General features: G+C 34.1%; 1 protein-coding gene across 1 annotated transcript; it reads left to right on the top strand.

Moving 5' to 3' along the window:
• Window positions 1-2,877: 2,877 nt before the first annotated feature.
• LOC143076254 (uncharacterized) lies at window positions 2,878-10,828 on the top strand. Its single transcript, XM_076251990.1, has 6 exons — window positions 2,878-2,992; window positions 3,354-3,457; window positions 3,671-5,572; window positions 5,862-6,079; window positions 6,611-9,896; window positions 10,637-10,828. The coding sequence occupies exons 3-5, from the start codon at window positions 3,673-3,675 to the stop codon at window positions 7,916-7,918; spliced, it is 3,426 nt and encodes a 1,141-aa protein (XP_076108105.1). The 5' UTR covers window positions 2,878-2,992; window positions 3,354-3,457; window positions 3,671-3,672; the 3' UTR covers window positions 7,919-9,896; window positions 10,637-10,828.
• Window positions 10,829-12,266: the final 1,438 nt, after the last annotated feature.

The following is a 12,266-nucleotide window of genomic DNA, read 5'->3' as shown; positions in this document are numbered from 1 at the left end:
AATGGCGAGCGTAGTTATACATTGTAAGTATCTTGTCTTTAGGAGGGACAAATCCTACTTTGTAAAGACTCACTCTGATTTAAACAAAAAATTCTCTAAAACTGACATTATCAAGATGATTGAATGTCGCATCAAATTCAATTGTATTGACAACGCTGTGCGAACAAAACAAAAAACACAACGGACAAAAGTGTAAAACATAGGGGTACAACAGTCAACATTGTTTTAAAATCTTAATAACTAAAAAAAAATGTGTAACAGAGAATCACAAAATGGCATATAGACCAAGCATATTGGCATAAAGGAAAAACGAGAGAACACACTTTTACAATAGTACCATTACACACTGACGGTATGTACATGTTTGTACAAGTACAGAGCCACGTCGTATATGTATCAAAGAGACATAAAAAGGCATATAGGCCAAGCACATTGGCACAAATGAAAGACAAGAGTACAGAATGTTTTACAATAACACAATAACGGTATGTATAAATACAGCGCCAAGTCATATGTATCAAAGAAACACAAAAACGCATATAGACAAAGCAAATTATCAAAAATGAAAGACAAGAATACGAGAATTAGTATAGAACAGTAACACAATGACGGGATGTACAAGTACCGAGCCACGTCAAATGGACATCAATAAAAAACAGACGAAATAGTTATTTTCATAAAGACAAATAAAAGAATAGTATGATACGTTATTAGTATGATACAAAACGTCAGAACCAAGAATATATGCTCGAAGACCATCCTGTATTATTTGTGAAGTTGATACGGAATTCTTATCAACAAGGTCTTGGTATCTTCAGATGATCTTTTTAAGAAGAAGCAGAGACGTTTTATGTCATACCTCTGGTTTATCAACTTTCTGTTCAGACGCTTGTGACGTTTTACAAAGTCTGAGTAGGAGCTGCATGTTCTTGACTTACTTACTTGACTTAATCCTCTTCGTTCCTTGTGGAACATAGGGCTGCTACAGTCGCTTTCCACCTGACTCTATTTTTGACTATCCTTTTTGCTTCGCTCCAGGTATATACAATTTCCTTCAGTTTCTTGTGCCTTGATCTTCTCCAGCTTTGAAATGATCTTCCCGGTCTCCGATGTCCTTGGGGGTTCCATCTAATGCCTGTCTAGTGATGGTACCTACAGGTTTCCTAAAAATGTGTCCAATCCATTGCCAAGTTTCCCGCTTTAACTGTTTAGTTGCTGGTTCCTGGTTGGTTCTTTCCCATAAGCATTTGTTTCTAATGGTTTCTGGCCACCAACATTTACAAATTTGGCACAGGCATTTGTTGATAAAAACCTGGATTTGATGTTGTACCCCTGTCGTAAGTCTCTGCAGGTCTCTGCACTTTAAAAAAAGGACTGATTTTACATTCGAATATTGGTGTTTTCTGTAAATGCGGTTAATTCCCAAACTGGCTTCAGCATAGCACAAGCTTGTCGAGCTTTACTTATTCTTGTCCCGATGTCTGCATCTGTCCCACCAGTTCTATCCATGATGCTTCCTAAATAAGTAAACTACTTCTTCAATATCTTCTCCTTCAAATGACACTGTTCCTCCTTTTCTGGTCTTTTCTTTCATAATTTTTGTATTCTTGATGTTCATTTTTAACCCTAGTTGTTTTCCTGTTTCGTGGAGTTCGGTGGTTTTGTCATGTCTTTCCAACGGTGAGAAAACAGAGCCTGATCATCTGCAAAATCTAGGTCGTCTAGCCTTTGTGCGAAGTTCTATTGTATTCCTCTTGGTGTAGTGTCCAATGCTTGCTTTGTTACCCAGTCTATAGCTATCAAGAATAGTGTAGGGGAGAGTATTCAGCCTTGTTTTACGCCAGTATTTACATGGACAGGATTGTTAAATGATGATTCATGTATCACCTGTACTGTAAAATCCTCATACAACGCTTTGATGATGTTCACATTTTTTGTTGGAATGCCATAATGACTTAGCAGTTGCCACATCCCTTCTCTGTTGACACTATCGAATGCCCTTTCAAAATCGACAAATTGGTGTAGAGGAATGATTGCTTTTTACCGATTGTTCAATGATGGTACGTAGTGTTGATATCTGGTCAGTGCAGCTTCTGTTTGATCTGAAACCTGCTTGTTCGTCTCTTAGCACCTGATCAATTGCATCTTTTATTCGGCTGAGTATAACTATGCACAGTATTTTACTAGCCACTGATAGAAGTTTTATGCCTCTCCAATTCTCCCATAGCCATAAATAAACTTTTTTTCGGCTTCACTAATAAACCCTTTATCCATTCTGCTGGTATCTTTTCTTCCTGCCAGATCTTATTCAGAAGTTTGTACATGTATTTTTTTATGCCATTGCCTCCAGATTTGAAAACTTCAGGTGATATTTCATCTTTGCCTGCAGATTTTCCATTTTTGAGTGATTTGATAGCCTTTTTCACTTCATATTTCTTGATGTTATCTATTTAAATGTTCAAATCTACCTCAGCTGGCTCTACTCTTACTGGTTGGTCTGTTTCTGGTCTTTCCATCTGTTCATTAAGATTGGTTAGGACTTTTCCAGCTTTATCCTTTACTGATTAAGATTTAGCTGTTTTACGTCTACTAACAGTCAGACACACAAGGGTCGTCAAACAGCTACTAGGTAGCGATGGCTTATCAGACATCATTTAAGACATTTGACATGTAGTAATTGGTTCCTGCAGAGAATCTAACTGTACTATAAGTTTTAATACTTGCCAGATGTATATCAGGTTACTTTTCCCCATATGATATGAAATGACCACAATATAATTGCTTTCACAATCTTTTGTTTTATAATTTTTCCACATGATATATATAAATGTGTGTGTTTGTTGTATTGATTGCTAATAGACATTGAACTGTTTGATATAAAAGTACTTTTGATATCTAGTCAAGACTTGTGTTGAATACATTGAAGAAAAAGGAATGTGTTCTCAAAAGATGCTCATCATCATCTGATTGATGGATTTTCTACATGAAACAGGTAGGACTTTTTATATACTTCTTTATATATCTGAATATTTCATTTTTAATTACTTCATCTTTATTATTTTTCAAACAATGCTTTAAATTATCAAATTTGTTGAAGCTTTCATATAGGCATATAAATATATTTATAAATTTTGATTACTTCTTTTGAAGGGTGACAGTATTTTTAAAAAATAGCAAAATAATAATTATTCTTATTAATTTGACATGTAAAAAACAAACAAAAAGAGAGTTATCAATTAATTTGATAAAGGTATAATTTTATAAAACTAGTTCTCATAGCCTCAAAAATACATTATTTGAAACAATTCTTTCAAAGGGAAGTAATAAACTTCAGCTACTTTTTTTTATTGTAGATTAACTATGCTGTTTAACTATCACCAGTGATGTTACATACAACACTCCGTCACTCACAAGGAATATGAATTACATGTATTGAGTACATGGCAGAAGAATATCGGTAATTACAACCTATAAATATAAATAATGTTTATTTTGATATCATATAAAAAATGGATGGATTTATTGAATTAGTGATTACAACTATAATTAGTCTTATAAGTGCTCTGAAAGGAAAATTTGAGTATGATTTAAAATGCTTCATGAAATGTACAAAAAGAGTTCCTGTATCACGATAACATTGATTTAATTTGTTTCCCCCCCTTTTTTACAGTTATGGTTTGGGCTATAGGCGCTTTAAAACAACTTGATGTCCTCACCGACGATGATGGTAATGGCAGATGGATATACCTGCAAAGCTTTCTAAAATTTCTTAGAGAACATCATAGACCTACAGATGTAATCAAAGAAATTAAAAGATGCAATATTACCAAGGAGTTAAAAGGACATATAGGGGGATTGAAAGAAATTAATAGTCAGGTTGCTGTTGCTGCTAAATCTATATTGCGTTATATTTTTCATCATGCTGAGCACCTCTTTATATGCCAAAAATTAGTAGATCGAATTGAGAAAAAGTGTCATGATAATACTAGTGCAAATACTTATGATTTAAGCATAAAAGAGATATATAAACAAGTGGTAAAAACAGAATACCGAAATTTAAATATTGAAAAATACATACTTAACACTTTATCATTTCAAGAGTCTGAAATAGAGACCTTATTTGTTGATTATAAGAATGACTTTTCTGAAGGTGATTGGAAAAAAATATGCTTATTTGAGCATCATTTTAGCAACAGTTCATTTTTCAAGGCAGAAGGAACTTATGAAAATATTGTTGAACAGAGACGAAATTTCCTCAGCACACTACAAAATTGTCACGAAATTCAAAGTCTGCTTTTAAAGTCCTCAAAAAATGCAATAATTGAAAGAACAAAAAGGAAACAAATTGATGAGACCAATGAGGCAATATCTGTAATTGGAAGAAAACGCCACTATCCCGAACTTTTAGAAACTTTGATACCAGAAATTTTCCCAGATAATTCGAAGATTCATAAACTTATTTGTCTTGATTGCACAAGTGTTTGTCAACATTCAAAGGCTTTACACATTTATATCGAAATTGACGAGGATGTTATTTTTGAAGACTACATTCTTCTTATATCTTCGTATTTGTTAAAAGATCATGAAGAAAAATGTGGTGAAATTGTTTTCCTTCAGCCAGGAACTTTAGACGATTACACAGACAAGTATGACAAGCCAGCCCGGTTTGAATTTAGAGACGATTTACTCTTGAAAAAAGTTAGTAACATAATTTTTGTTTGGAATATTAATAGTCAAGATGAAGTAGACGTTGAAAGTGATTCTGCTGTTGGAAATTGTCAAACCTGTTACAGTGATTCAATTACAAAGCCATTGAATATGAAAACCTTTGATAATGTTACAGAATGGAGTTTAAATGTTCCTATATTTGGCCAACTCTTTTTAGAAACATTCATAAATGAAAAAAGTTTCAGAAGATCAGAAAATTTAGACAAATTTGCTTCATCAAAATTGAAAAAAATGTATGGCTGTTTTGACACTCTACTTAACCTGCTGAATAAAAACTACATTGGACTTCTCCAGGACATTAATTCTCAAGAACTTGCCATGAATTACCGATCTATTAGTACAGTTTTTTCTGTCACATCAACATCTGGGGCAACCTTGAGTTTAAATGAATCCGAACAAAGGTTGAAAGAAAAGGCCAGTAGTGACTTGTGCTATTACAACACATACCTTAAAAAGCATGCAATATCATACGAAAGTTTTGCCGGATTGACAAAGAAGGAACTTAGTATCAGGGACTGTATTCTAATCGTGATGATGGACAATTTGGTAAGATTAAAATACCATAATGACCCAGACCCAGGAGAAAGTCGTTCCATGCAAATTTGCACTTTACCCATAACAGTCAAAGAGATGCCTAAAGATGCTCTTATTGTTGAAAGTTGGCACGATGAACAGATTTGCGATGGTACTGATTCATGTATATGTAAGGAAGACAAGCAACTGACCAAAGAAGATTTGGAAGACTTGGTTCTTACTCTGAGTCCAGCTGAAGTCGAAGTAAAGTACCGATTTCAGCAACTGATGACCTGGGGTTATGCAAATCTTCTTACAGAAGCTTTTGATAGTAAGTGGTATTTATAACATAACATAAAAAGGTGTAAGTAACTTATAAATACTGTAAGCAGAAAATTTTCTTCTGTAAATGACCATAAATGAGTATAATAAGATTCATATCTACATGTGACACATATAAAAGTTTTTTAATATGGTCGAATAGTTATGATTGATCTTGAAAGTTATACAAAATTGTAAAATAAAACAGGACTCAGGGTGGGATATGTAGCTATTCTGGAGCAACCTTTGTGGACACCTAGTCTAATCTTTGGAATTATTTTTTTTAAATATTTTTATAGATGGCATTTGGAACACACTTGCAGTTCAAACTGTTGAAAACCCAGACACAACATTGGAGACATCATTTGCTTCCTTAAAGATGGACGACGAAGATGACACTCTGCCTCTGTATGCAGATGAAATGGCCATTAGCAACGATTTGGACCAGCTAAATGAGATGGAAAATGAAAACTTTCTTGGTGCATCTTCTTTAGAAACGCCTGCTAGTGAATTGCATGTGAGTACTTTAAATGATCTTTAATTCTATTTTCTCGATAACTAAGAAATATCACTTAAGATACCCAAAGTATACACTAGTATGCATTTATTGTTTTTTCTGTGGTTTTTTTTAAGAGGTGTATTGCTTAACCTATATTCAAAGGTTGCAAACTTAATTCCTTAAATGTTTGCCCATTTTCATACAATAAATTATATACATATACATATTTATAAATTGACACAAAAATACCATACACTTTTTCACGAATGTGTGTTTCAGTTCTATACAATTTTTTTATATATATATTAGGCACCCATTTTCAGGCCGGTTCCTACTTGGTGTTATAATTTTCAATTTTAAAGCTCATCAACCTGGTCATAAAAATATAGATATGCAAGAAAACACTTGTCTTCACTCACATATAAGGTCATTTTTATACAAAAGAGTCTTTTAACTGTCACCATAATATTATAAATTGAAAAATTCCAAACACATGCATTTATTCGGTTTTGATTCACTTTTTAACTGTCTTACTCAACTTTTTTCTAGATTGATGAAGAAGAAGAGACATTTGAACAGATTTTTGAGTCGCGAAACATAAATGTTGACGATCTTGAGCAAGAATCAAACATTGATTTAAATCATTCTAATATGTCTTTAGATGATTCCTTCAATTTTACCAGTCTAAATTTTGAAGAAGATGACGAAAGTCACACTGAAGGAATTCTAAACACACTTCACTTCACAATGTTTCAACCGCCACCCCTTTTGGCACGACATCCACCACCTGCTACAGGGAAAGATGATGATATTTTAAAGTTGAAGGAAATTCTTGATGACATCTTAGTGAAAACAGACCATATCAACATGCAAAAGAATCATGAAAAAATCTTATTTGGACCAGACAACAAAATAGGAAGTAATCTATTAAAACTAAGAGAAACAAACCAAAAATACCAGCATTTTTTACCAGAATTTCCTTTACTTCATTTGAGAAAATCGAAAATAAATAACCTCTGCAGCGCATACCAGCATGCTGGAATAGTACATATATTCAAGTACATGAGGGACGACAATGTAAAGGAATGGAAGAAGCTGATCAACCCTGACAACATTGACAAGGCTACTAGATATATAAGACGACTGTCATTATCCCTACATTTGGCCTTCATTTGCAAATTTATGCAAACATTGTCAATAGAAGATGCTGAAGTTATGCAGGAACACATCACAAACAAAACCATCTTTGGGACAAAATGGGAAACAGACTTTGGATTGTTTATGGAGAAGGGAAAAGCAGATAATGCCACTTTTGCATTGCATGTTGACATGATGGACCACTCTGACGAGGTGTGTGCAATCGCCTTTGCAGAGAGGCTTGGAGGGGAGGCTGGCTATAACTTACTATTATCAGCTGTAAAGACATCACTCCCATTTTCTTTTCTCAATGGAGCATCATCTTATGCAGCATATGGCACAAAACTCCTCCATGAACACTTCAAATCGGGACCATTTTATAGACGTATGAAAACAACTCTGTTCACAACACCACATAAAGGAAGCAATGTCAACTTTGCGTTGGATTCTCAGAGAGAAATGGACCATCAAGATGTAATCAAGGCATTCAGATCCGGTGCAACAGTAACATCAGTTATACCAAGAATGTCCTTGATAGACACTTTAAATGAGGTCCATGATTTGACCGTTAAAAATACATCTGGGCATAATATTTCAAGTCAGGAGAAATCACAGGAAGAGCTGCTTGGCATTGTTATGTCTGAAACTGATATAAAGTATATTTTACGGATGACATCTCTTATTTTGAGGCGTGATGGAATTTCAACAGAAAAAATCTAACTGTTTTCAATGTTTATGAACTGTCTCCTGAAATTCTTCCAGAAAGTGTGCTTGATGAAACTACCAAAGAAGTAGGAAGATATCTCATTAAAAAGTTTGTTGCAGAGAACAATCTATTTGGCTACACAAAGTCTGATATACCACCAAAGGCTGAAGTTAAAGGACCAAGTGTGTTGATACAACGGCTTAAACAATCGAAAGGTGTGACAATAAGACGGGTGCCAGTAAAGAAGAAACAGAGCATGAAATCAGAGAGGGATATGAAGGAAGACAAGAGGAAAAAGGAAGTTACAAGAAAATCAAAACAGATCGATCGTTTATCCTCTGAAATGAACACCTGTCAAGCAATTGTAAAGCCAGACTGCTCCAAACCAAAGGTACAAAAAGCAACAGGAATACAAAAAGCATTGATGCAGCTCTTGGTGAAAAGTATGACACAATTGTCGGATAAAACAGATTTGGATTTAAACGATGGAAAGCTGACATTGGAAAACAACAATTTGATCACTCTTAGTAGCCCTCATATACCTGTTGATGTACAAAGAACAGTCAAGTTCGCAACATTGGAGTTTGCAGGATTCAAGTTTTCATCATTTGCTCACACTGGTAGAGAGTACTTGCATCACATCGAACAAAATATAATCAAGATCAAGCATCAATTACCATGTTTAAAGCATTTAGTTATTTGTGAGGAGAAGTACAAATTTACACCAGATGATTTTAAAGCAGCAACTCGTGCACAGCGCAAGGTGACTACAAATTACTCCATTTCACATTTGAAAACATCAGAAGAAGTTCTAAGCTCTGATAAGTTTGATAAACCATCATTGGTTGGTACATCTGAGGGGAAAAGTTTAGCCAGTACATATTTAGCTAAAAATGTTGAAGATCTACGCATAAAGGAAAATATAACTATTGATGTAGACAGTGAACTGCACATTACAACCTGCTATTGTACAGAAAAACCATGCAAATGCTCTCCATTTTGCACCCCTGTTAGGGCATATTTTGATGCACGAGATGGTTTTACAAGAAAAGAACTGCTGCATGATATTAAACAATGTAAAGGAGAGGCAGAAATGTCGCAAATTGATTGGCTTATCAACTGTCCAACTCAACTTTTGCAAGGCGATTCATGTGCAAGTATAGTGTCCTCCGGTGATATTGATGCTGTAGTTCTACATTTATTTACACTATCACATCTATGGCCAAAAAATGAAAATGCATCCTACAAGAATACAGTTTACGTTATTTTAAAGAAGGCAAATCATATGTTTGACATCTATAATATTACAGCAATTTTGGAAACACTTGAGAAGAAAACTTTGGACAAGCATATTGGTATAAAAGTTGCCATTGCACTAAGTCTAGGAGGAAACGATTTTCTGCCTAAATTTCATTCTATCTCTCATTCTACAACATTGGACACCTATATGAACATTGAAAGCATTAATCAACTTTTAATACAAATCACCGAAGAAAACAACAAGGTTGCATGTATACTATTTGACACGAGAGTCTACAAAGAATACTTAAAACACATATACTGCCCAAAGAACTATTCCCCTGTCAGTTTAACATACCAGGAAGTCAGACAGATATCCATCCAACTACCTAGCAAAAAACAAAAAGACGGAACAAGAAATCCACAGTTATGGTTGCCACCAGAGTCAGTTGTAGAAAGACTAGCTCGAAATGTATCTTGCCTTATAAAATACTATTTGTCAGCAGGCAACCATTCTGCACAACTTCCTGACTTTTTAACTGAGGGATGTCTTGTTAAAACAAGTACAGGAGAAATTGAGTACGACTTTGGTGACGATGCTTACGTCAAAGATATTCATTCTGTAATTACAATTCCACAAGAAGACATAATGCTGAAGATAAGCGGTAAGAAGAAAACGACTAAACGGAAGATGTTAGCTACACCTCAGAAAGGAAGGAATAGGAAAATGAAACCAAAAGCTTCAACACCAAAGTAAGTTGAATTTTCTAACTTTTATTCTTATCCCTCCCTACCTATTTATGTATTTTATAATAATTTGATAAATGAAAAAAATTAGAATTGATTGATTGTTGATTACTTAACGTCCAGTGGCAAATATTTCCTGCATGTTCAGGACAGATAAAAAAACAACATGATATAAATGCAAGCGCTATTCTGAAGTTAACTTCATAAGAAATGCTGTTATATTTTGTAAATGAAGTTAACATCAATTTACAAGTTTGTAAACCAATGCAGAAGTGTGGTATACTTTTCAAAATTTTAAATGTCCAATTAAAATACTGCAAAAAAATAAAGAAAAAAAATTGTATATTTAAAGGACAGACGACATTATATAAGAAATGCGCTTTTGTGAATTAATACATTCATTTATTTTAATTTTATTAAGGAAGTTTGCTTTTTATTAATGTTTATTGTGAAATAGTTAAAAAATGTAGCCCATTTTATAAAGAAAGTACTGTACCTCGAACATAATACTCTTAAATGACCAGAACTTTCTCTATAGATCCTGTTGAAATTGTATAAAACAAATAATGTCCTGCTGTTTTTATGCATAATTAGCTAATTCAAATATTAAATAAAACCTTTTTGAAATTCATAAGAACAAAGTATTAAACAATTCATTATATATATTTATATCTTATTTACTCAATTTGAAAAAAATATTTTATTTTTTTTTAGATTGCTAAATCATGAAATCATTTCTTTTTCAGAAAATCAACAGCAGAATCTGGAACATCTGTTAACAATAACTAGATTAGAACACTTGTCAGTAATTTATGTGTAAATATTATATGTCATGGAAAGTGTGCCTGGTTATATATAATTGACTTCTTATCTGATGACATGCTGTGATAAGATTTCTCAGATTTTGAGGAAAATGACCCTTGTGTGTTTGACTGCTAAGGGTTTTGGTGATATTATTCAAGGTTTTGATGTCGCCCTTATATGCAGCAAATTCTGCTTCAGTTGCCAGCTCATTTACATATTCCCTCTTACTTTTCCTACAGCACTTGTTCACTTCTTTGTTTAGGAGCTGGTGTTTTGTGCTTCTTGTTTCTGAGCCCTTGTTCTTACATTGTTTACCTTTTCCTTCTTTCTTCTACTTTATTCCATGTTTCGCGTGACATCAAATCTTTCTTTTTGTTAGTTTTTCCTCCAAGGACATCTTTACACACTTCCTTGATGATATTTCTTCCCACTTCTCATTCGTTTTGTCCAGGTCTGGCCAACCTTTAAGTACTTCAAATCTGTTTTTGAGCTCAATTTGGAATTGATCTTTAAGATTTAGGTCTTTGAGCTTCTCCCATTAATACTTTATACGTTTTTGTTCAACTTTGGTCCCTTTTGCAAGTTTTATTTTTCCTTTTGCTATGATAAGATGGTGGTCTGAGTTGATATCTGCTCCTATCATAACTCTAACATCTTGTAGTGAGCTTCTCCATCGCTGACTTATCATGATGTGGTCAATCTGATTTTATGTTTTTCCATCAGGTGATTCCCATGTCTCCTTGTGTATTTTCTTATGTGGAAATAAACTGCCTCCTATCACAAGCTCAATCATCTCATGTAATTCAACTAGTTTTTCTCCATTCTCATTTTTTCTCCTAAACCATCCCTAATGTTTTCTCTCTGTCCTTGTTCTCTTTTCCAATCTTAGCATTCATATCACCCATGACTATTTTGATGTCTCTTTTGGGGATGTTGTCCCAAACATGTTGTAGTTGTTCATAAAAACATTCCTTTATATCAACTTCGGCATCATTGGTTGGTGCATAACACTGTATGATAGTTGTGTTTTGGCATTTAGCTTTTAGTTTCACCCACATTATTCTCCCACTTACTGGTTCCCATTCCATCAGGCTCTTCTTTTTTGATGTGTTTGAAAGCATTACTGCTTCTCCTTTGGTGTAGAAATCATTTTCTTTTGGGTTTCCCGAGTATAGTATCTCCTCAACTGTTACCAGTGTTAAAACTCCACTTTGGTTCCATCTTGCTTCACTTATGCCAAGTATGTTTATATCATAATTTCTCATCTCCTTTGCTATATGAGCAAATTTTCCGCCTGCATACATTGTGCGTACATTCCTTTACACAACTTTAGTTCCTTTTTTGGGCGAAAACAGTGGTATCGGTTTATTAGACGTCATTATCTGCATCGCATGGCGGTCAGTTGCATTTAAAACAACTTCTGCTCCAACCCCAGAAGGGCAAGCATGTTTAACGACTGTATTAGTTTCTGTAATCAGCTTTTTTTTACAGGGCAAGGTGATAAGCCTGACGTTAAACCCCCTTTTACAAGGCGGGCCAGGGATTTATAAATCAAGGTTTCCTTCCTATAGA

This window comes from Mytilus galloprovincialis, chromosome 5, assembly GCF_965363235.1.
Source record: "Mytilus galloprovincialis chromosome 5, xbMytGall1.hap1.1, whole genome shotgun sequence".
Classification (NCBI taxonomy): Eukaryota; Metazoa; Mollusca; class Bivalvia; order Mytilida; family Mytilidae; genus Mytilus; species Mytilus galloprovincialis.
The sequence above is the reverse complement of the archived record's forward strand: the minus strand, read 5'-3'. Positions and strand labels throughout refer to the sequence as shown.

Bases quoted from the DNA above. Each gene is read 5' to 3' on its own strand.
- LOC143076254 (XM_076251990.1), top strand. From the start codon at position 3,673: ATGGTTTGGGCTATAGGCGCTTTAAAACAACTTGATGTCCTCACCGAC. The intron at 5,573-5,861 runs GTAAGTGGTATT...ATATTTTTATAG, and splicing joins TCTTACAGAAGCTTTTGATA to ATGGCATTTGGAACACACTT. The intron at 6,080-6,610 runs GTGAGTACTTTA...ACTTTTTTCTAG, and splicing joins CGCCTGCTAGTGAATTGCAT to ATTGATGAAGAAGAAGAGAC.